This window comes from Hydra vulgaris, chromosome 02 (genome assembly GCF_038396675.1).
Source record: "Hydra vulgaris chromosome 02, alternate assembly HydraT2T_AEP".
NCBI lineage: Eukaryota > Metazoa > Cnidaria > Hydrozoa > Anthoathecata > Hydridae > Hydra > Hydra vulgaris.
Genome location: NC_088921.1, coordinates 44,749,386 through 44,776,636, shown reverse-complemented (window position 1 = coordinate 44,776,636; position 27,251 = coordinate 44,749,386). Strand labels below are relative to the sequence as shown.

Sequence of the window (27,251 nt, the reverse complement as noted above, 5' to 3'; positions counted from 1 at the left end):
TCATCAACTTTATGTCATGCATCAACTTTATGTCATGCATCAACTTTATGTCATGTTTTGCTTATCAATGTCTATTAAATATTTCAGCTTTACTAAACTCTATCAACTTTATCAAAATTTTTGCTCAACTAAAGTTAAATTGTGTTGATTAATTAATTAGTTGTGCTTTTTATAATTCTTTAGATTATAAAAAAGAAAAAACTTAATTTAGATATGTTAACATTAGTAAAATAGAGATTACAAACACAGCTAATATATATTTGCATATATATTAAACCAAAATATAAAAATATTGGTTTATTTGATATTTTAGCTAATAATAGATGATTCATGCTTAGTGTCTCCTCTGGTGCTAATAAATTAATAATAATAAAAATATAATTAATAATAGTAAATTAATAATAATAAATTAATAATAATAAGGTATTTAGATAATATAGATGCTATTAAATTTTTTCATTAGGACAAAATGCTTGAAAATATAAAATTTGCTTTACTTAGATATTGTACCGTGATTTTCTGTAAAACCTTTAATTATTTTTTTTAAATTGGAAAAAAAAAAAAAAAAAAAAAACTTTTAAAAACTGCAGAAAAGACTTGAAGCTACTTAGTCTCTGAAGAAGCAACTATATAAAAGTAACTATAAAAAAAGTAACTATACAAATTCTTGAATTTTTTTATTTTTGTGGCAACTTTAAAGATAATAAAAATAACTTAAAAAATGATAATCGAACATAAAATATAAAGCAAACTTTAACACACAAATAATGACAAAATCTTTGTAGAGAAATAATAATAAATAATTGTTAATTAAAAAGTAATTATTGTTAATTAAAAAGTAATTATTGTTATTTAAAAAGTAAATTGTTGTTGTTTTAAAATACGAAGTATGAAAAATAGTATTTTTAAAACTTTACTATAAAATATAAATAAATAATTAATAAAGAGCTGATTAAAAAAAGGTTATTTTTATGTGAATTTGATTTATAATTATTGATAAAAATAGCCAATTGAATTAGATTTAACTATAATTCAATAAGTAAATGACACTCAAACAATAATTTGAATATAAGGAATGTGGAGCCAGAGAACTAAATGCTAAAGCAATCAAAAGAATAAAAATTTTGCAAAACTTATACAATACTTATAAATTTTTCAATGCAATGTTATTTCATTTATAAATTAAAAAACTTCATTTATAAACTAAAAAAGTTTTCATTCATTCTACAAATTAAAAAACTAGTTTTCATTCTGTTAAAACATTTGTTTTTAATGTTATGAAAAAATTGTTTTGAACTCAAAAAACATATCTACATAAAAAAACAAACAAAAAAAGACTGTTAAATAATTTTTTTAAATCTGGCTCCAAACCCTTGCTCATGATTTTATTAATAAAACAATATTATCCTTTTACACTTTTCATAAAACAATAATATCTCTCTTACATTTACTTACCCACTTACGCCATAATATAGCTCTATATTGTGGTATACCTTGATTCTCTATGTCAGTCAAACATATTGATAAGGCATACGCATTATTACATGAATCTGTAAATACGTAGTTGCAATGAACTAAACAAAAATTCATCTTATCAAAAATGAACTAAAGAAAATTCATCTTATCAAAAATAAACTAAAGAAAATACATCAAAAATGTATGAAACAAATTTAAGTAAAAAATTTATAATAGAAAAAAAAAAAACCTTGTCCAAGAAAGTACTTGAAATACCATCTTGTTTGGAACTCAGGATTTTCTAATTGTGCTAAGCATGGCGAACAAGCAATTGTTAATTGCGTTCCCTACATATGATAAGATTACTTAAAAATTACTTATAAAACAAAGAAAGGTTAAACTTGTTTCCATAATATTATACACATCATTTTTACTTTTTACACTTGATAATAAAAAACATCATATTTTGTTATTCATGATAAAGTAAATACATAGAACAATAATTTTGAAAAAATTCTAAAGGCTTTTGGCATGTTTATTTGAAACATGTTTATTTTAAAGTTCTGCTGAAGAAATAACTATTTTTGAGTTAAAAAAATAAACAATTCAAATATATTAATTTCCAACCAGTTAAAAAACTAAAATGTTTGTAACTTTAATAAACTTTGAGAACTAAACAATCTTCAATATTATTTATTTACTAGCTGTCTGGACCCATAAAAAGGGTCATTGTAAGACTTTTCATACTTTTGATATATAAACTTATTTCTGATACAATTTATTTATTTATATTTTTTTTAGTAAACGATAAAAATTAATTGATATAATATTATTATCTTAACAATTATATTATTTAACATTAATATTTAACATCCTATAGTAAACTTCCAATAATAAAAGGGATGGGGTGATTAAGCGTTTATTAGTTTTATGGGTTTATCCAAGATAAAGCTTATTAGAATCTTTGCACTATTATTAAATATTAAAAAACTGTTTACTATATATTAATATTAAAAAAATAAAATGTTTGAAACTAAATCTTCTTACTTGAAGATAAATATAATATAAGAAAACTATTTACAGTGTTAAACTTACTAAAAGAAAACTCTTTACAGTGTTAAATGAGCTGATTTAATTACGTACTCTTAGGTGCCTAATACACGGGAGAGTCGTTTATTAATTTTTGAAAAATTTGTCATGCTTAACTCAATTTTAAAAATCTTTAAAAATCGGTTTTAAAAATTGTGGACCTTTAAAAATTTCATAACTTTCGATTTGCCAAAAATTAGGGGAAGATAAAATTTTAAAAATAATTTTAAAAATGATTTTTCATTGTAAAACATACCAATTAAAAACATTTTCTTTTTGCTTTTTTTGATTGATGCATAACTATGATGCTTTAATTAATAGATAATATTTTATCATTATATTTATTTTATAATTAATTTTATAAAATGTAGCGCAAAAACAAAAATCTTAATTAAACTTAACTAAACAACTTAATTAAACAACTCAACAACTTAATTAAACAAAACAACTTGATTAAACAGAAGTTTATTGAGATTAGCAGCCACAAAGAGAAATAAAGTCACAATGTATTTTCTACGGTTTTTTCAGATATGTGCAACTATCTTGAGGCTTGGAACTGCTTTCATAATTGACTTAAATAAAACAGTACAAATTTATTATTTTGGCACTTATGTTTCAATTATATTAAATCTTTTATTAATCCATTTATTTATTGCCCCAAATTATGTCTGATCCTAACTTGACTGTTAATTATAGACAACAATATTGACATTGAAAACATACATCCATGAATAACCTAACATTACAGCACTCACAGTTAGGTATTTAATAGTTTAGCTCAAGGCTCCAAAAAATGTATACATAGGGTCATTCCATATGAAACCATCCAGACCATGGCACCCTTACGTCTCAGAATTTGTTCATTTTTACCTCACTTGCAGTCCATATTAAAAAATATAACAACTGCGAAAATTTTAGTTAAAAAAACACATGGGTTCCAGAGATATCGCCAATTATAATAATGCTGACTCATCATTTTAGTGATTATCTGAAGCAACTACAAAGCAAATTTGACATATAGTATCTTCATAATGGCTTGGGGAAATTTGAAGACTTGATTATCTCAGGAAATGCCTCATTTATCCAATTTTGTTCAAAATTATTGTAAATTAATGATTTTTGGAGGTGAAATGAAGAATGTGGCCCAAAATCCAGAGTAAAAAGTTTAATTGTATTTATTTAATTGTCATTATTTCATCTTAGGTCTACTGAAAAAAACTAGATTCATCAATTGTCTCTCTAATACTTGATCAAAGTTTGCATTTAAAAATGGTATCTTTTTAGAAAAACTTGAATTTTGTAAGGAAAGCAATTGAAATGTTTTTTAAAACATTTATTTAAAAAAAACACCAAATAGCGTTATTTAGTGACTATTTTAGGACATTTATATTCATATGCCAAGGGAGGGCCAGGAGGACTCTGACTAACTCTGCCCCCCCCCCTCAATCTTCCTGGATTTTTTTTTTTTTTTTTTTACATACAATGAATTAATAATAAAAAATTATTAAAATAAAAATTAATAACATTTTTTTTTTTTTGAGAAACAATTTATTTTCATTATTTCAAATTGGTGAATGCTTACATCCTGTTATATCAAAAACAGGCATAAGTTTTGTTTTGTTCTTTTTAAAGGTTATACTTTACTTGTTCTTATTTTCTTAAAGAATGTGAATTTTATTGTTATATATTTTTTTTGGCAGATAATAGAATAAATAATAAACATATTCAATATGGAGAAATGTGGCATTGGAAAAAGTCTTAACATTCATTGCCACAAAACTAGATTTTCTAAAAAACAAGGTTTTGTTCAATTCAAAGATCTTCCTTGTGAAAAACAAGAAGAAATAATAGACGAGCAAATTTAAGGGAAAAATATTGTTCAATAAGAATTATATGTTGTTATCATGACCAGTTCTATGGGAAATATTTTGAGAGAAAAATTACAAAGTGTTGCAATCCTTTTGGAACACACAAGGAAAGTAAAAAAATTGCTATAAAAGGTAATCGAACATTAATTACAACAGAATTGATATGAAAATTAAAAGAAATAGAATTGATTATTTATAACAATTTTTTTATTTTTAGTTATTTAAAAAACTTAAAACTAAATTTGTTTCTTAGGTAATATAAAGGTTTCCCTGGGCTTGGCAAAATTTTTGCAAGAAAATAATGTTAATTTAACCCCAGGTTGGAAATTCTGCAGTAAATGTTTCAAAAAAGCAGTAGAAACTGATGAAGATTTAAATTCACAAGAAGAATGGGAATCAAAAAGTGAGAAAAAAATTAAGTTAGATGCTACTATAGAATTGCTTGGAATTTCACCAGTCAAACTAAAAAGTCTTTCAAAACACAGCAAATTGCCTGCAGCAAAACAAAAGTTTGAGAACACTATTGACAGAGTTGCAAAAATGGTCTCATTAGCATATAATATTAAAGAAACTTCTTTAACAACAGAAATAAAAAGCCCAATTTCAAACAACGACATTAACAATAACCATGATCTAGACATTTTAATGTACGAAATAAAATAAAAAAATTTAAGAGACTGACTCTTATCGTCATAAAGTGCAAATGTTAACACTCACACCAATCATCGACATGTACAAAGATATCAAGCTACTTTGAAGTGTCTGAGTATCTTATTCGAATTGCAAGAAAAGTTAAAAGTGAGCATGGAATTCTATCATTGCCTGAAAAAAAAACTGGAAACCCACTTTCACCAGAAACAGTTAATTTAGTGATAAACTTTTAATTAACAGTTAATTTAGTGATGAATTTTCAAGAATGATGCCAGGAAAAAAGATTTTGTAAGTGTTAAGAAAAACCAACATGTTCAAAAAAGATTATTGCTACTCAATCTTAATGAATTACATGATGCGTTCAAAAAAGACTACCCTAACATCTAAGTCAGTTTGTCAAAGTTTTGTACGCTTAAACCTAAATGGTGCATTACAACTAATGCTTACAATGTATATGTATAGGTACTTACAATGTATGTGTATGTATACATCTCCAAAATACGAAATTTCTCATTGATGCCATTAGGTGGAATAAAAGTTATAAAAATTTCATGGCATTGATTGTTTGTTCTCTTGAATACGCAGAATGTATGTTGCATTGATGTAACCAATGCCCTAGTATTGAAGTATTAAAAACTTTTTTAGTGCAAGAGTTTATGGACCATGAGCTCAAAGAAGATATAGCATTCAAGCAATGACAGAGTACCAATCGTACAACACTATTATTACAGTCTTTGCCACTAGATGAATTTAATGATTTATTATGTGACAGCATTGACAACCTTACCACTCATTCATATATTGCAAAAACACAAAGTAGATACTTGAAAAACTGTAAAGAAAATCTTAACTAAAACGAGTGCCTAATTTTAGGAGATTTTGCTGAAAATTATCAATATGTTGTTCAGAATGAAGTTCAAAGTTATCACTAGTCAATGTTCACTCATTTCACATTTTCATTCACATAAGTCAATGTTCACTCTTTACAATTGTACTTTATTTTATAGACGAAAAACTTCTTAAACATTATTCTTTTTGTTACCTTTCAGAAGATGTTGATCATGACACAGGATTTATTTACAAGACTCAGGAAGATATAACTAGATATATCAAAGAAAATTTACCTGATGTATCAAGTGTGAAATACTTTTCCGATGGTTGTGCAGCAAAATTTAAAAATTGTGATGGTATTGGTGGTACTGTTAAAAGATTAGTATGTCAAGAAAGTCTAAAACAAATAACTACTGGGCAGATTTTAGATGTTAATTTAATGTACTTATTTTGAAAAGCCAAGATAAATGGAACTTGTTTTAAATTATTTTCAAAAGATGAAATTGACCAAACAAGAGTTCAATTAGAAAAAAAGATATTTAGGTGGAAGAACAGTTCCTGGCACAAGGATGTATCATCACTTTATTCCAATTGCTTCAAACACTATAAGTTATAAAAAAACAAGTATTGATAAATGCACTGAAACATTTGCTATCAAGATGAAAATGTAAGTGGCCTTGATATAAAAGTCAGATTCATGCATCCAAATGGACCAGGTAAAAACTTCTTTTGGCCAATGAGAAATGACAAGTGTTGTGTGCTTTGGCATATGAATATGAATGTCCTAAAATAGTCACTAAATAACCCTATTTGGTGTTTTTTTTAAATAAATGTTTTAAAAAACATTTCAATTGCTTTCCTTACAAAATTCAAATTTTTCTAAAAAGATACCATTTTAAAATGCAAACTTTGATCAAGTATTAGAGAGAAAATTAATGAATCTAATTTTTTTCAGTAGACCTAAGATGAAATAATGACAATTAAATAAATACAATTAAACTTTTTACTCTGGATTTTGGGCCACATTCTTCATTTCACCTCCAAAGTTCATTAATTTACAAGCCAATAATTTTGAATAAAATTGGATAAATGAGGCATTTCCTGAGACAATCAAGTCTTGAGGGTGCTATTTTTGAATTCCTCGAATAAAAATCTCCCAAAACCATTATGAAGATACTGTATGTAAAAGTTACTTTGTAGTTTTGAGTCTTTGTAGTTTTGTAGCTTTGAGTCAGCATTATTTCAACTGACGATATCTCTGGAACCAATGTGTATTTTTAACTAAAATTTTTGCAGTTGTTTATTTTAATATGGACTGCAAGTGAGGTAAAAATGAACAAATTCTGAGACGTAAGGGTATCGAAAATGTTTTTTTTGGATGATTTCATATGCATTTACCCCATACTTAGAATTATTTTTAAAATCCAAGATTTTCCAAACATATATTTTTTGTACTATTGTTTAATTTGAATAGAAGAGAACAGTCATAAAATACAAGAGTTAAATTAGAAGAAAAGTTGTTTGCAAATAGTTCAACCTTATACTTGGGAGAGGTAATAAGATCAGTGCCATGAATGAGAGATGAAAAGTTCGATCTACCTTTGTTAATGACACTGTTGAAAACTTTCCAAAAGTCTCTAGAACCTTCTTCTGAGAAAAGATACAGGATTTAGTGAACTGAAAATAATGGAGTTTAGCATCAGACAGCACTTTTTTACATCAATTTCTTGCAATAATAAATAGCAGTTTGTTCTCAATAGAGTTATTCTTTTAAAAAAGATGAAAAAAATGACTAGATATAGGAGCTGCACAAGAAGGTGAAAACCGTGGAGTAGAATGAGGCTTGACTTGGAACCAACAAGAACTGTTGAATCAAGAACCTATTTCTGCCTGAACTCAGGAGGTTACGTAGAAGGTACATTTATTAGCTGAAAGAGAAAAGACATCAGCCCTGTTTTTTTCATGGCATGAAAAAAATCACAAAAAGAATTATAGTCAACTTAAAGGTAGTAGCAAGTAGTGCGATGTTAGGGATATATATACATACACATAAACTATTAACAATAAATAAATGCACTAAAAATATAAAAAAACTGAAAATATAAAAAAAGCTTAATACAAAAAAAAAGGAGTTTAAAAAAAATATACCTTGGTATCTTCGCAAGGCTCTACACGAAAACGACTTGCTTTTCTTGACTGTGAATTGGATGAGTCATCAGGACTAACCTGTATAAAAATATTTGATTGCTTGTTAAAAATTTTAAACTTGAATTAATGATTGATATAAATTTCAATTTCAAATTATAAAAGTTAATGCGAATGTCAAACTAAAACTTATGATTGATAATATGATTGACTTATAATATGATTGCAGGCCTTGTTAAGAAGCGTTACGCAGCTCGCATTTTGCTTGCGAAAAGGCGATTTGCCTACGCGTTCAGCAGTTTTGCGTTATGCAAAAACTTATATCTTTTAGAATATTTTTAATTATCTTTTGATATCGTTTATGTGACGTTAAATTCGGAAGATATAAAGTCGTAAGTAAAAGGATTTAACTGCAATTGTAAACTAATAGATTTTTTGTTAAAGAAATAGTTTGTTTAATAATTTTTTTTATTTTTGTTAAAAATTAGTTAAAAAAATTAAAGTGTTTTAAGTTTTATCTTAAGGAATTAAATATATAAATTCCTTTTAAATGTAAAAATTATTTTTTGTCATAATAGTTTAAGAAATGCACGATTTATTTTAATGTAAATATTTTATTAATAAGATATTTTGTTTATTGTTAATTCAATAACGTAAAGTTTTAATGACGTTTGTTTAATTTATGAAAATAAATTATGATCACGAATATATTATCGGTAACTGATAAATAACAAAAAAAAAAAACTCTTTATTGTTTAAAAACATTAAAAGGAGTTCACAAATTAAATAAGAAAAAATTTATTAACAGTTAATAAAGTAATCAAAAACCAACTGTAAAATCATAAGAAAATAAACAAACATTATTTTACGTTTTATGAAAAAAATATTTTTTCAAAAAAAAATTTAGTTTTGAAAAAAATAATAAAAATGATTTTTTAAATAAGAACTTAGATTTTATTTGTAACTTTTGCTCTAGTGAGAAAAAAACTAACTGTGTGTATGATTTTTAACGCGTTAATAAAATAACTTTAATTACAATGCGGTACTTGAAAAGATGCTAGTGATGCAATATAACTTCTAACGATGCAAAATATATTTGCTGAGTTGAGTTACTTAGAAATACGTTACGTGTTTTCGCTACGCAGCGAAATCTCGTAACAAGGCCTGTGATTGGTATAATTATGGTATAATTAATGTATAATTATAATATTATTAATATATATATATAATTATAATATTGTATAATTATAGTATTATAATTATGGTATAATTATAATATTGGTATAATTATTGGTATAATTATGATTGATAATATGATTGACTTATAATATGACTTATAATATGATTGGTTAATATGATCGAACTTTGATTTGTTAATATGATTGACTTATGATTGGTTAATATGATTGATTTATGACTGGGTAACATAATAGACATGATATGTCCTAAATGCTATGTGAAAATCTCGCATAGGCCATTTATCTTTCAGTTTTATTGGGCTTTTTGGCAAAAAAAAATTGTTGAATAAAAAAAAAAACAAGATATTTTTTTACAATATTACTTGTTTTATTAATATAAATTCAGCTAGTGCCGTATTTATATTAAAAAAACATTCTTAAACTTTTTTGTTTTTCTATTGCAATTCTATTTTTTTAATACAGTATTTGCTTTCAGTTTGCAAATGATCACAGATGCTTTTGTTAACTGTAACAGTATATCTTGTCTCTTAAAATTCCTTAGCGCTGTGGTTTTGTTTGCTAATAATTGATACTTAGCTGAAGCTACAGAAGAGTTTGTTGAAGTATCAAGATAGTTTGTCTTTTTGTTAACTATGGCATTCATCATGCTGAATAATTGCTCAACATGAGGACTACTGAATATACTTAGGCATGCCTTAATAATTTCATTAAGCTCTTTTTACATTTAAAAACTTCTGCCTACCAATAATCAAGACGCACGGGGTTCATATCAGCAAATATTGGTGGAAGGGCCCTATCTATCTGAAGCTGAAACTTCTCAATTAAATACTACTTTCTTTATATCTACTCGGGAAAGAAAGTTAGGAGTTTTATCAGCATTCTCTCTGAAATTTTATGACTTTGAGACTTTCATCTTTATAAAGATTTTTATGTATGATTACCAAACTTTTTTATACCTGTTTTGGAATGACTAATTAAAGTGAAAGGAGGTATCCCCTAAAGCGAGGGAAACAGACAACCACCATGGAGAAACCCTCTGCTTTGGTGAGTTGTATGTGATACCTGTGAATTGACAATAAATTTTCACAAATGTACAAAGATCTGGGCTGAACATAAAATCAATATAGATATCATCCAGTAAATTTTCAAATACCTGGCTGAAAAAAGAAGCAAATTTTTTGATAACATTGTGTACATGATGAAAAATGTCATCAATATCAAGTAAGTGAAAACCCCTTTTTTTAATCTTGTTTCAATCTCACTAATTTTTTCCTTCATATAATTAGAAGTAGAATCTAAAAAAAATGAAAACTAGATCACTTAATAGAACTGTGTCTTTGTTAAATAAATGAGTAACAGCATTAAAAAGATTTTCTTCATTTATCTTACCAAGAAATAATGACACAGTATTTTATTACAACTTTACTAGCTTTGTCACAAAAATATGGTACAAGTATACTAAGAATCTTATCAGGTTTTGCAGAGAAGGACTCATTTATGTTAAGAAAAATCATTTTAATTTTTATATCAAAAACAAGCTCAGCATGAAAAGCTAATGTTTTGTAGCTTATGTGAAGCAGTTGCTCTGAACATTTCTACATTAGATTCTTTTATTCTTGAAGCTAATTCTAGTGAAACTTGTTTTAAGCTTTTATCTTTTTTTCAAAGCTTTTATCTCAGCAATGTCAGGTAAACTTTTAAGTTGCATTTTCCGCAATAACGAGAACTTTCTACAAATACTTGATTTAAACTTTTAAAATGGAATTTATATCAATTAACTTCTTTTGAAAAGGAATTTCTAATATTTAAAATAGAAAAAAACAAATACTGAATCTTTTTAGTCCCTGTGTAATAAGCCACATTTGTACTCCCTGTGTCATAAGCCACATTTTTACTCCCTGTGTAATAAGCCACATTCATACTCCCTATGTAATAAACATTCGTTTGCTCCCTGTGTAATAAACATTTGTTTGCAAACTGTGTAATAAGCTTAACAAGAAAAAGCTAAAAAAGTTCACAACAGGAAATAATCCACTGTGAAGGGGGATAGCTTTCCAAAAAGAAAAAGATTAAATGGAAATGGAACAGGAAAGCAATTTTTTAAACCAATTAAACAGGCCATCTTTTGGACAGGGTAATCATTCTCCTGTGTCTAAAATGTTACAGGAATGGTATGGAAAACTTTCAAAGTACCTCATCATAGAACTATCAAACAAAGTAAAACATCTTGAGGATATAATATTAATTATATATATATATATATATATATATATATATATATATATATATATATATATATATATATATATATATATAAATATGTCTTCTTTGTTTGGCCATTTTGTGCTTAAGCCTTTTTGCGCTCACCCATACGCCTGCAAAAACTTTGGCTAGTGCATAAAATTTGCTTACCAAAAAATCTTTTTTGTTTATAAAATGCTTTTATGTTTGAATTATTTTATTTAAAATAAACAAATACAATGTTCTTTTTTTCCATTTTTATTTTAATTATATTATTTAAAATTTAAATAAAAATGTTTGTTTTACCATTTTCAATGTTTTCAATGTTATATTTAATTTTTTTTTAAAGTTTATGTAAAAATTTAAAAAGTTAAATTTAAATAAACTGTTATTTTTATTTTATTTTGTTTTGTGCCATTTTTATTTTAATTATTTTAATTTACAACTTGAATAAAATGTTTCTATGTTTTTATTTTGAATGTTAGTTTTGATGTTTTTATTTTGATTATTTTATTTAGAATTTAAATAAAACAATCTAATTTTCATTTTTATTTTAATTATTTTGTTTGATATTTATGTAAAACAATTTTTATTTTTATGTCGTTTTTATTTATTAACTTATTTTTTAATTCTGATTCACTCCCAACAAGGCTGAAAGCAACCTCTTTTAAGTTAAAAGTAACTAGAAAAAAAAAGAATATAGTCAAAGAGCAAAAAAATGGTTGACAGAAGACTTCAAAAATTGTAGGCTGTATGAGTCAGGAAAACATGAAGATGGGAGTGAATTTCAAAGGTTTGAATTGCGGGGAAAAAAACTAGACAAATAAAAGTTTTTAGAGCATAGAGGCACAGATACAGTAAAATATAAGACTTTGCTAAATAATGAGTCGAGCTAGAATGAGTTTAGGTTGATGGAACTAGAGATGATAGCTCCTTTGCGATAACAACCATGAATTTTTGTAGAAAAGAAAGAGATGCAAGTTTACAATGATGGAAGAGAGGTTTAAATAACAAGCCACTGCAAGCCACAATCTGTTACAGAAGTGAGATCAGATTCAAGATCGGCTGCCTGTACTAAGTGATCGAAAAAAGAAGACTTTTTGTTTAGACAGGAGTATAAAATTGATCTAGTCAAATTTAGGTTGTCAGGAAGATATAAAAAAATACATAAGAAATAAAACAGGACCAAGGATAGAGCTTTGAGGTACCCCAGAAGTTAGCGGAAATAAATAAGAGTGTTGGCCTTCGAGGATGACTTTAATAAAGCAGTTAGAAAGAAACAATTTGATAATCTCAAAAACTTTCCCAGATACACAATATGAAACAAGCTTATGAAGAAGACCTGCATGCCAAACTTTGTTTAAAGCTTTAGATAATTCAAGAGCAATAGCCCTAGCCTCCATCTAATGCACAAGAAAATCTTTCAGTCACAGCATTTAGTAAGTCAGCCCTAGAGCAAGAGGATCGAAAAAGTGTATTGATTGAATCAAAGTAAGTTACTCAACTTAAGATGGGATGTCAGAAATTTATTGACTGACTTTCGTCTTTCTAACTATTGTCTAATTAGTCCTCTATCTGTTGTTCAACAGATAGAAGACTAATCGGACAATACTTGGAGGGGTCAGAATGTACTCCAGAGTTTTTGAAAATTGGAACTACAGATGCCATTTTCCAGCAGGAAGGAAAACAAGACTCAGCCAAGCACTTGTTAAATAGTTTGAGTGAATTGAAGGGAGTTCTGGAGAACACTTTTGTAAGACTATGACAGAAATGTTGTCAGGATCACAAGCCCTAGAAGAGTTTAATTGAAATAAAGATTTGTCTCTAGAACCTAGAGACAAATCTTCAACACAAAATAATAAATAGGTATTTGTCCTCCAGAGAGTTGTTCTTTTGAAAAAGATGAAAAAAATGATTACAATTAGATATAACAGCCACACAAGAAGGTAAAAACCATGGAGTAGAATGAGGCTTGTTTTGGAACTGACAAGAAGGAATAAAAATTTCTATTCCTGCCTAGATCCAAGGGGTTACGTAGGAGGAACATCAGCAGAGAGAGAAAAGACACCAGCCCAAGGACCATCACAAATAAAATTACGAAAAGAATCCCAGTTAACTTTAGGGTAGAATTAAGTAGTGGAATGAAAGGGTGAGTCCAAAGAAGAAGTACAAAACGGAACCACCTACAGCAAAAAATGAGAAACTGAATACATGCTAGGGTCCGAGACAAGACACAACTCAAAGATTGAAGGTAAGTGTTTTAGAGTTGCCTGGAAAATGAGTCACAAAGTTAATAATCTGAGTAAGAGATTGAGAAATAGAGAAGTTATGGGCTGTAGTGTCAACAAGGTCAGTGGTATTAAAGCCAAGCCATTTAGTGTGATGAGCATTAAAGTCACCATTATTAACAATATTGGTAGAGGGGTAATAAAAAAGGGCATGGTCAATTTGATCAGTAAATCTTAAAGAGAGCTGTTTTGAGAAGAAGGAAAAAGATAAAGAACAAAGAGAAAGATGATAGAGAGAAGAGGTGCTAAGTGGAAGCACATAAAAGAATAATCAGAGGATTCAAACCTGATTTATCAACAAATAGGTGAATTGATGTGCATTGTTAATACTCTAAAGTTTTACATTATTTTCTTTGAGAGCTACCACAGAGTTTGGGAAACCTTACTACTAGCTGGGCTCAGAATCATTAAACTGAGTTTTAGAGCTGTATCTTCATTAGGAGATAACAGGAAAAGTTGCATAGCCACTATCAAAGAGGCACGAGTAAAAATCTAGGAGTAGAGTCAAGAAGATCCAGTATTTATCATTCTACACAGAAAACAATCTAACACAGATTTACATCTGCACCAGCCTAGTAGATGAAGAAGGGATCTGAGGCTAGTCAACAGAATTATTCTGCTTACCCCTAAGTCTTTGCCTAGGAGGCTTTCTATAAGACAGTAGCAGGATGCAGTTAACATCTGCCTAAGATGAGCATTTTTATCAAGACATAGTCTATAGACTTTATTCATCCAAGAGCCTTAAGCCAGGGGATTTTAAAGTCAGAGTTTGTTTCTCCTAGCCTTTGCCTAAAAAAGCAAACCCTACAAGGCAGTAGGACATATGGCAGATAATACTGGGTTACATGATATCAGTAGCAGAGTGATCGTGATGATCCTGAACCTGAACTACTTTTTTTCAAGGCTATTTATATCTGGGATAAATGTTAAACTTAAATGTTAAAATAATAAATGATAAACAAAAATAATTTCAAAAAATAAAACTGTTTTTCAAATTACATACACACAAAGAAACATATATACAAAATAATAGTAAACAAAATCGCATACCAAGCAAACATTAAAAAATATATATATATATATATATATATATATATATATATATATATATATATATATCTCAGTATGATTTTTGGCATTTCATTGTTCAGTGCCTCATAATTATGTGTATGACAATAATGCTGTTAGCAAACAAGCATTAAGATGCTTATCAGTTAGCAAAGATCTTTATTTTATTAAATTTATGTTTGAAAACTGGAGATTAAGTTTGCTTTTTTTGTTTAATAAGTCTTTGGGATTTTTATACAATAAAATTATTAGTTTTTCATATAAGCATAATAGGCATTTTTAAATTATGTTGTTGTAGGTGGGGGCGCTTTTTATGATGGACCATGTTAAATTGGGTGTTGTTTTTTAACTTATCCTTTGTATCCCATAGGAATTTTCAAAGTGTGGTTGTATTTTTAAGTTTTTGTTTTTGAACGGTTGGTTGTGGTTTGCCCATCTAATTTTCCACATGCCCTTTGTTGAACCTATATATGTTTTGTCGGGTGTGTTTAGGAATGATGCAATGGACTTGTAAATTGAATTTGTTTTTCTGCGATCTCCGTTCATAGGGCAGGTTTTGTTTAGTTTACAATTGCAAATTAAAATGGCAGTTGAGTTCATCAAAATAACTTTATTGTTGTGATTCTTTATAATTTTTGCTATGTTGCTTGTACAGCTGTAGTTGACTTTTATCGATTAGTTGTAAGAAAGTTTTGCCTATATTTGTCAGAACTATTTGGTTTTTTGAAAGGATGATGAGTCTTTTTCCGAATTAAAAGTTATGCCTAGGAAGTTGGCAGTTGATAGATTTGTCCTAGTTTCTATTTGGAATCCAATTTTTTTTTAAATTATATATATATATATATTTTTTTTTTGTTATTCATCTCCTCAAGGCCAAGAAGGCCACTACAGATGAGGAGGCTACTTAATAGTGGTTATAACCCTCTCTCAACTCTATAACTCCAAAACACGAACCTCGACGAACAAGGCCGCTGCGCAGAAAAACAAGTTGAGCGCGGTACTACCAGGGACGTGGTGGGATCGAACTCGGAACCTCTCGCTTATGAAGCGAGCGCTTTACTACTACACCACTACCGCATTATATAGATAGATATATATATATATATATATATATATATATATATATATATATATATATATATATATATATATATATATATATATATATATTAAGGCGGGTCATACTTTTTTTTTTTGTGGCTATAGCATAAAAAGTTGTTCTATTGGTCCAAAATCTAGGGACCATAAGATTTTTTAAATTTTAAGCTCAGTAAGTACTTGCAATTTGTAGTTGAAAATGTGGAAATAATGTGAAAACGTATATCAATTTTATAAAGGCATATTCTTATTAGTGTTCACTGCGTTTATATTACATTCGCTGGTACATGAAATGAGATTAGAAAAGTTTTAGTAACCATAAATTAATCATACATTACCTTATCTCAACCAAAAGTGATCCTAGCATATTTTGTAAATTTACCCTCATCAAACCCTGTATTACGGTAATATATGTGTTTAACATGTTCTGTTTTATATTTTAGATTGTTTAAAAAAAGTGGTAATTGATTCTTGCTACAACAGGGTTTATTTCAATCAGTTGTTTATAATCAATCTTTTCTAATTGTTATATGATACTGTTTGGACAAGTTGGTTTCCATTGTATTGAGTATTAATAAATGGCGTCCGTCAGCACAAGACTTGGGACTAAACACTCAGTTCTGGGGCAGCCTGCAGTTATAAAAAAAAATCAACTTCCTACATCTAGTGATGTTTACAGACTGTATGACTACTACTTAAAGCACAATAAATATGATTGTATGCAGAAGAGAGTGACAGCTGTAGCACATGAAGTTGTAAGTATCTACAACACTGCGAGTATCCCAGTAATTGACACAAAGAGTGTAGTCAATCGTATAACGAAATTGATTGATAAAGTTAAGGGTCTTGCTAAATATCCCAGTTCTAAGAAGACATCCATCAACTACCAAGACTGTTTGAAATCATTACAAACTGTATTTGATATATGTACTTGTAAATATGTTGACAGCGGTATACAAGAGAATTCATGATGTATTTGTCCACTGTCGCATAAAATACCTCCAACAGAATGGTCTTTCTGGTTGGACCAAAAAACTGAAAGGAAAATGTATATAGGTGCTATAGATATAAAAGCTACAGGTATGTTGCAGAAGAAAGAAATGAGAGCAGGCAAACGTTTAAAATTTGAGCGCAATCAGAAAATAAAATATGAGACAAAAATAAATTATATCTACAACAACATGAGTGATGATGCTGATGATGATGGTGGTGAGGATGTAGAACTTCAACTAAACATGGGTGATGAAGTTCTTGATTATGAAATTTCCAGTGGTGAATCTGATGATGGTGTTGCAGCACCCAGAAACATGAAACAATATCCGGAGTTGTGCAAAGCTTTGGACAGATGCAAGATTAGTAACAGAGAAGCTTGTCTTGTAGTGAATGCAGTGCTATATGAAGATATGAAGCTATTGTCGGCAGAAACTGCAATAGATCCTGCAAAACTTAGACGTCAAAGAGGTCTTTGGCGGCAGAAACAAGTTTCTAAGCATGCTGCCGAGATGCAAGAACTAATTTGTATTGGATTTGATGGGAAGAAAGACTTAACTTTTGTTGAGAAGTCTGGTATACGTAGAAGCATAAAGGAAGAACATTATGTTATTGTATCATTTCCAAACAATAACTACATTGATCATGTAATGCCAGAAACAGGTAAAGCAGTTGACATTGCAAATGAGATATTATCGATAATTGCAAATACAAATTCAGCAAGTACGCTACTAGCAGTTGTTTGTGACGGTACAGTAACCAATACAGGCAAACGAAATGGTGTGATTCGAAAATTAGAGAAAGGCGTTGCAAGACCACTGTAATGGCTTGTTTGCCTGTTGCATGCTAATGAACTACCATTTCGGAAATACATTTCTGCTATTGATGGAGGATGTACAAGAGGTCCTAGTAGTTCCAGTGGTGTAATTATGAGTGCGCTAGACTTTGACCCCAAGGATTTACCAATTTCAAAGTTTAAAGCTATGTTAGGAAAAGTGGTTGAGATTAATGATGAGGTTAAGAACAGTCTAAGTACAGATCAAATATATCTTCTTAGAGCATGCTTAGCAGTGCAGCAAGGTTATACAAATAGTGATGAAATTAGGTCTTTACAGAACGCAATGCCAGGAAATTTAAACCATGCTAGGTGGCTGACAAAAGCCAACAGAATTTTGAGATTGTATATGTCAAAAGAAGTCTGTTCCCCATCACTATACAAAATTGTACGCTTTATAATAAATGTTTACGCTCCTTCATGGTTCAATATCAAGAGCTGATGGTGCAAAGAACTTTTTTTACTTGCTGAAGCAGTGTCATGAGCTTAAAGCAGAAGATTGGAAAATATTAGAGCCTGTGTTGCAGAACAACAACTACTTTGCCCACTCCGAAAACATTTTTCTTTCTGGTGTTTGTGACAATGATGATTCTGTGCAACATTTCTGTTGTGAAAAAATAATTAATTTGAGAAGTACTTCATGTAGTTCTTCTGTGCGTGTTTTTGATAAGTCAAGTATCAAGCTAAACGCCAATGCTTTGACTTACGTTGATATGATTGACTGGACTACAGCTAACCTCACACCACCAACGTTGCTAGCAGCTATTGAAAGTGAAAAACTTCAACACTGTCAGTTTGATTTCATTTTTGGTATACCCTGTCACTCTCAGGCAGTTGAGCGTGCTATCCAAGATATCTCTGCAGCAAGCTCAACCGTTTTTGGGCATGAATCGCGACATGGAATGATTTTACAGTGTACTGCATCAAGAACAGAACTACCTAGTGTTAGCTGTAAATCAGACTTTTTGTAAATTACGTTTGATTATATTGTTTCATTGAACTAATAATATCTAGTAAGCAAAAAATGCTTATAAAACCCCCAAAAAAATACTTTTTTGCGCTAGCCATGGATATGGCCTCTGTATCATATTAAGTGCTTGATGAATTTCTTATATTTTTAGCTATAAGCCATTAAAGGGTAAATCTTTGCAGTAAAGTTGCAAGTACAAGACACCTGTTGTTTTAAATGTTTTTGGCCTTTTTACAATAAGTAGCACCTAGAGCAACTTTTTAGACCATAGCCAAGTTAGCAACTCTAAAAAAAAAAAGTATGACCCGCCCTAATATATATATATACAACCCGTAGATGTTGTCCGAAAGTTTTTTCCATATTTTCTTGACAAAAAGTAAAAATTAAAATGCAAGACCGGAACTATTTTTTTTAATTAATTGATAGACTGCACTCCCTTGCGGGTCAGGCTATTTGTCAGTCAATGTAGCAGCACTCCCTTGCGAGTCAGGCTATTTGTCAGTTGATGTAGCAGCACTCCCTTGCGAGTCAGGCTATAAGATAGTCGATGTAGCAACACTCCGCGCATGATTTACAGTAAAAAAAATAAAAATAAAAACATTTTATTAAAAAAATTAAAAATAAAAACATTTTATTAAAAAAAATAAAAATAAAAACATTGTTTATATTGTTAAAAACATTCAGAATGTTTTTAAAACATTCTGGTCAATTAAATTTGCGTTTTTGTGGTTTTTTTAAAAAACAATTTATTTGTAATTAAATTAATGGTTTTTACTTTCGTCCATCACGCAAATGTTGGACGAAAGTCATAGGTAATTAAAAGTGACGTATGTGTTGGCATAAGAATCACTTTTTTCCTTCCACTCTTCCCAAAGACAACAAACTATATATCTATATATCTATATATATATATATATATATATATATATATATATATATATATATATATATATATATATATATATATATATATATATATATATATATATATATATATATATATATATATATATATATATATATATATATATATATATATATATATATATATATATATATATATATATATATATATATATATATATATATATATATATACATATATATATATATATATATATATATATATATATATATATATATATTATATATATATATATGGGATGCGGAGATCCAAAAAGGACTCCGGATTTGAAAGTCACAAAAAGATTACTTTATCCTAGTTTTTGGTATCCAGGAGCTCTAAAAATATAAATAAGTTTATGGACTACTAATAGGAAAAAAATTAAGACTTTTAGGTAAGAGGAACAATTGTTTTTTGAGCCCGGAGTCCTTAGGTAAAATGGCGGCAAGGACTCCGGGCTTAAAAACAATAAGTTTCAAGTCATTAAACCTCATGAATTTTTTTATTATAGCAGATAATAAGTCAACAAACATGTTTAGAGCTTCTGGACACTACAGACTTGGAAAAAGTAAAGATATAAGGCCGGATCCTTTTGGGACTCCGAATCCCTGATATATATATGTCTCTCTCTTTCTCTTTCTTTCTTTCTTTTTCTCTCTTGAAAGAAAAAGTTTTTTTTTTAATTATTTGATAGACTGCCCCAACCAAAACTTCAGAAATATTTTTAAAAACATTCAGAATTGTTTTTTAAAATATTTTAATCTTTTTATTTGTCTCTCTCTCTATGTGTGTGTGTATATATATATATATATATATATATATATATATATATATATATATATATATATATATATATATATATATATATATATATATATATATATATATGTATATATATATATATATATATATATATATAGATATATATATATATACATATATATATATATATATATATATATATATATATATATATATATATATATATATATATATATATATATATGTATATATATATATATATATATATATATATATATAGATATATATATACATATATATATATATATATATATATATATATATATATATATATATATATATATATATATATATATATATATATATATATATATGTATAATATATATATATATATATATGGGCAATTCCGTTTTTAACTTATGTTACAGGTACAACAACTTTATCAAATATTTGCCTATTTAAACTGTGAATTAAACTTTTAGCTATTTTGTATGAAAGCTGTTAGTCTAAAGAATAGAATGAGCTAAAAAGTTTTGAGTCTGGCCAAAAGAGGGTGAATAAGTTTACTGTAAATGCCACTTAACTTACATTACATGGAGAACAAGGTAAAAAAATTGCTTTAACATTTAGGTCAGATTTCTGTGAATAAGTAAAGCAGTTTGTATTTGAAACTTTCATAAGAAGTTGAGAATTATATATAAATTTAAAAAATATACAAAAGTTTATCAGAGGTGACCGGCTAAGGAAAATAAACTGGTTTTTTTGATACTTTTTTTTTAACTTTTACTACATTAACTTTTACTTATTTAACTTACGCTACATCACTTACATTATCGAGTGATTATTATCGTGGATTTTTTATATCTATTATTAAAAGTTACAGTTAAGTAACAAAAGAATTGCTAAAGTATTGAAATCATTAATTAAAAATAACTAACACAGGAAATTTAAAAAAACTGGCAGCATTCTTCCTGAGTGATTTTTCATAACATTTACGAAAGTTATCAAATCGAAAAAGGTTTTTTTGCAAGACCGGGAGCAACTTTAAAAAATTATTTTATTATTACAACTTTATTAATACTTTATTGATTTTATTAATTTGAGTCATTTAAATAAGAAAATCTTTAGTTTGTTGAAGCTTTTACTTACACTTCTTACGTTTATGCATATTGCCTTATTTTATTTTTTAATTTATTTTGTTAATTTACCTCCCCAAGGCCAAGAAGGCCACTACAGACAAGGAGGCTACTTAATTGTGGTTTATAACCCTCTCTCAAATCTATAACTTTGAAACACAAACCTTGATGAACAAGGTAGCTGCGTGGAAAAACAAGTTGAGTTCGGTACTACCAGGGATTATATTTTCATATTTTCATTAGGTTGAATTTTTAAAATGCTGCAAAGTATTTAAATTTAAATATTTTAAAATATTTTTGACGTAAAAACTGCTATAACAGTTTAGGAGGGAGAGGGGTTTAGGAATATGTGATCGCCTGTGACAGAAGGGAAGGGATTAAGAATTGACAAATATAGGTTGACAAGCTTTATGGATGACCCTACTTAATTGCATTTACAAACTATTTGTTTTACTAAAACAAAACAATAAAGGTTCTAACTGATTTTTTTATATTAGGAGAATAGCAAATGAATCTTCTCTTTTTTTTTTAATGACTAAATAAAAATATTTACATAATTCTTATTTTTATTTATGTTTATTTATATGTCAACCAAAATAAGAACACATAAATAAAAAATAATAATATAAATAACTTTAATTAACATTAAAAAAATAATAAAAGATTTTTTCCTAAATTCTCCTGATATAAAAAGTTTCAGTTAAAACCTTGCAGTTTGCGGTTTAAAACTTTCAATTTTTTAAAATGCTATCAATTTTTAAATTTATAATTTAAATTTCCTATTCTTATTTGGACAAACAAGTTTTGAAAAGAGTAAACATTCCAATATATCTGTTAGCAGTAATGACTTCATAACTTTCCATTCATTGTTTGTACAAAACAGAAAACTACTTTCTAATTTAAACTGAACGTGCAATTTAATTACTATTAAGTGTGTTGCTTTTTATATACTTAATTATATACTTAATAAATATGTAATAGACTTATATAATATACTTATGCTAATATAATATATATATCTATATAATATATATCTATATAATATATATATATATATATATATATATATATATATATATATATATATATATATATATATATATATATATATATATATATATAGATCTATAGTTTGTTGTCTTTGGGAAGAGCGGAAGGAAAAAAGTGATTCTTACGCCAACACACACGTCACTTTTAATTACTTTTGACTGTTGGGCGAAAGACAACATTTGCGTGTTGGACGAAAGTAAAAACCATTAATTTAATTACAAATAAATCGTTTTTTGAAAAAACCACAAAAACGCAAATTTAATTGACCAAAATGTTTTAAAAACATTCTGAATGTTTTTAACAATATAAACAATGTTTTTTTTTTTTTTTTTTTAATAAAATGTTTTTATATTTATTTTTTTTTACTGTAAATCATGCGCGGAGTGTTGCTACATCGACTATCTTATAGCCTGACTCGCAAGGGAGTGCTGCTACATCGACTGACAAATAGCCTGACTCGCAAGGGAATGCTGCCACATCGACTGACAAATAGCCTGACCCGCAAGGGAGTACTGCTACATCTACTATCTTTTAGCCTGACCCGTAAGGGAGTGTTGCTACATCGACTGAGAGTTTGGTTGGGGCAGGCAGTCTATCAATTAATTTAAAAAAATAATTCCAGTCTTGCATTTTAATTTTTACTTTTTGTCAACAAAATATGGAAAAAACTTTCGGACAACATCTACGGGTTGTATATATATATATATATATATACACATATACATATATATATGTATATATATATATATATATATATATATATATATATATATATACATATATATATATATATATATATATATATATATATATATATATATATATATATATATATATATATATATAAAGACACACACACGCATATATATATATATATATATTTTTTTTTTTATATTACATTTTTTCTTTTGAGAGTATGCTTCCCAAAGTTTCAATAAAAAATACAATATAACAAATAATAATAAACAGTAGAATCCCATTAACATGGGCTCTGATGAGATTTATATTTTGAATTTTTCTGTTATAGTTCTAATTTTTAGTTTCGTTTAGCTTCAACTTTTTTAATAAATAGACTTTGTTATAAATAGACCAATTTGAAGATATCAGTAAAAATACTTAGTTTGTTAAATTATATTTGACAAAAAAGTATTTGATATTCAAACATTTTGAATTTTATTTGATGTTTTTGAAATAAATCATTGGCTCTCTAGCACTGAGATTTTTAATTTTAATTTATGCGTGACATACTTTATAATGAATATAACTTTGTTGATATTATTTGAGTATTATTTAACAATATGCAAAATCTACTGTTTAATTAAACATATTTTGACTTCAGCAAAAAAATTTCACCAAAAATATTTTCTATAAAATCAACTTATAATTTTCTCCCTCACAAGTTCTTCAGACAAGCGTGATTTTTTACTCTTGTAACAAAACTAGCATGCTATTTGTCACACCCGAAAAACCATTTTACTGGTGTGTTTCACATGCATGGAGCGATTGTTCCCATTTCATCACAAGACCTGTATATATCAGGCTCGGTCAAGAAGCGAGTGGGCAAAAAATATATATCTTATATCTTATAGCTTATATCTTATAGCTTATCTTGACTGATAGGAAACAATTACATAAAAAACTTAGCTAAAAAAAGAAAAGAGTTCTTAATGAGAAAAAAAACTTAACTAAAACAAGATAAACTATGTTTAGAATTAATAATTTCTAAATTTTGCTCTTTTATTAAATTAAGTGACACTCTTTTATATAATGTATCAACTTACTATTAATGATGGTTTGATCTAGAAACAAAGGTTTTAATTACTCAATTAATCAAAGAATATAATATAATTTTTTTTATTCAAATACTTATGTTTTATTTCAACAAGGTTCTAATAAAACTAGCAAGTTGAATAATTTAATAAATAAAAAAGTATTATAAGAATGAGTTGATAAAAATCTAATTTAATTTTTTTATTATTAAAACGCAAAAAAGATAACTTAAAAAACTTTATAACTTACCGCTTCCATTGATCCATAATACTGGCTTCGAAAGAGGATATTTCCAGAATATCTTGAAACAGAACTTAAAAAAAAAAAAAAACATTTTGGCAATTATATGAAATTATAACTATAAAAATTAAATACAACAATAAACAAAAAGAATCAGTTAGATATAGAAAACTGACATTTTTAGATCATTTTCAGGTCTTGGTGAGAGTAAATGCGAGAGCAGAGAAAACCTTTTAAAAAAGTTTATTATGCAATTATTGGTTGAATTTTAAAAATGACTTTTCATCTTGGTTACACCAATAATGCTTTTCTTTTATAAAGAGATTTGGGAACTTTTATGAAGAGATTTGGGAACCATATTGTCATTAATGTTATAGTTATAGTACACAGTATTTCATACCAAGGATTTTTGAGAGAAAAAAATTGATATTTGTGTTTAAAAAAAATAGCAGATTTTTTTTTTTTACTAATTCTGTAATTACTTTGTAATGTAATTATATAATATTTATATTCACATTTATAATACTAAAAACAAAACAATTGTTGCAGTATAAAATAACATATATTATAAAGTCAACAAGTTGTTAGCCATTCCTATAGTTAAAATATAATCTCAAGCACTACAAAAAAAATCAGTGACTGTTGTGCAAAAAAAATTAACAATCGCATTTCATAAGGAAAAACGAATCAATCTGAAACTCAAACATTTTCTTTTTTATTCAAATTCTTTTTTTTTAATATGAAAAAACTATCAATTACAAAAAAATAGACACAAAAAGACACTAAATTGAATAAATCAGGAATCACTTCAAAACCATGACTATGAATACATTATTCATTTACCAACATGATATTTAAAATTACATTATTTTTAACTTATAATAGGCTGCTGCAATGCCTGTACAGAATTATTTCATTATTATCTATTTTAAATACCAAAACATTGGTTGTTTATCTAAAATTTTTTAAATAAAACCTTTGATAACATTAATATGACCTCAAATGAAATCTTTTTCTGAAGCATAGTGCTGCAATGGTAAAAGCATCTTTTAAAGTTGTAAAAAAAAACTTTATTTAGTATTTAAAAAAATGTTATACCCAACTCTTTCAACAACAGTTGGCAAACCATTCTGCAAGTTAAATGAAGTTTGTTTTATGCTAAGATCCTTTATATCTGCCATACCACTTAACAAAGTAAGCAATTAACTTTACTTTCATGAAATATTATATACTAAAAAAAACAACAGAATAGATTTCACAAAACTGAAAAATTAAAAAAACAAAATATATTAAAAAGATAATAAAAAAAAGTTTTTTCAAAACAAAATAGAAAGCAAATTTATTAAAACATATTAACAACTTAATCTTTTAACAATTTATTAAACTATAATAATACCTTATTACTTTTTTAATGGTAAATCAGCAATATCTGTAATTTGACTTTTAATCAACATAAAATCAAGAATATATGTCAAATTAATTGCAGATCATATAAAAAAAATTTCAATGAAAGATTAATTATATTGAAAAATAGAGATTGAAAAACTTTTAAATCAATATATTTCAATGAATAACTTTTTAATAACAAAACTAAAAAAGCATTTACAAGCCACATACATAATAAATAAATCTTCAGGTTAGATTAGAGCAATTAAATCGTGTTTGAGGTTTAAAAACTTCTATTTTATTGTTAAAAAAAAAGCATGATACGGTGATGTAATAAAATAATAAAGAGGAAGTACTTTTAATTAAAGTTATTATCTATAAATATCTATTCCATTAATTTCAAAAAATACTTAAAGCGTTTATATGACTTTTGCATAAAGCCAATTAAAGTGAACAAACATCATAAATAAAATACATATTCACATAAGAAAATTACAGATTTATACCAGAAAGCTAGATTTATATCACTATTATTATAAAAAAAAAAAAAATTAAAAAATATAAGCGTATTAAAACACATTGTATTATGCTATGAAATATTTTAATTTGTTTGTAACTTCAATCTTTATTATTAATTTATGCTAATATTAAACAAAAAATATACTTACACAAAGAAGTATAGTAAATATAAATATAATATTTAACAAATAAAGCAATGTTTTTTATACTAAACTAAAAAGTTTACAATTAAAGAAAATGAAAAATCTTTATTTTGTTTACACTTTTATTTATGCTTATGTGTGGAATGCTATTTATAACTGATGTCTTAATTTGCCGAAGACAATTAATGTCCACATGGTTTAATATATTATAAGCAGATACAGATTTGGAAACCAAAAATCCTTTTAAAGCCCCCTTTTATCCTTTTCCTTTTTTTAAATTTAAAAAAAAATGTTTTTCTGAGAGTTTTTTCTTCTCTTTCTTTTGATCTTTTGAGAAAGACTTTTATGAGAAAGAACCTTTTTAATAAATATATTAAAATTTTACTGGGCTTGTATTCTCATTAAAATATTTTATCCTTAATCTACTGCATCCATTTTCGCTGCTTCGATGCGAGTTTTGCTTTTAAAAAGTTTTTCTACAAATTTAAGAAATAAAGCAATATAGTTTAAGGTTTTTTAGAATTACATCTGTAGCGCAAATGTAGCGTAAGCGCGATTGTCATTACGAATGGATTGGCTATTAGCAATTTTTTTAATTTCTATCTATTTGGT

General features: G+C 27.1%; 1 protein-coding gene across 2 annotated transcripts in view; it reads right to left on the bottom strand.

Moving 5' to 3' along the window:
• Positions 1-26,091, bottom strand: part of LOC100199749 (GTPase-activating Rap/Ran-GAP domain-like protein 3) — a 63,006-nt gene extending 36,915 nt beyond the window's left edge. Inside the window, exons 1-6 of one of the 2 annotated variants that reach the window (XM_065791064.1) lie at positions 25,988-26,091; positions 25,690-25,822; positions 24,601-24,664; positions 8,043-8,120; positions 1,706-1,802; positions 1,456-1,574 (exon numbers count right to left, since the gene is read on the bottom strand). In XM_065791064.1, the coding sequence (XP_065647136.1) occupies positions 1,456-1,574; positions 1,706-1,802; positions 8,043-8,120; positions 24,601-24,664; positions 25,690-25,772 (441 nt within the window). In that variant the 5' untranslated portion in view covers positions 25,773-25,822; positions 25,988-26,091. The remainder of the gene's footprint in view (positions 1-1,455; positions 1,575-1,705; positions 1,803-8,042; positions 8,121-24,600; positions 24,665-25,689; positions 25,823-25,987) is intronic. The other variant, XM_065791065.1, reaches the window with a different exon arrangement.
• Between the last annotated feature and the right edge of the window lie 1,160 nt (positions 26,092-27,251).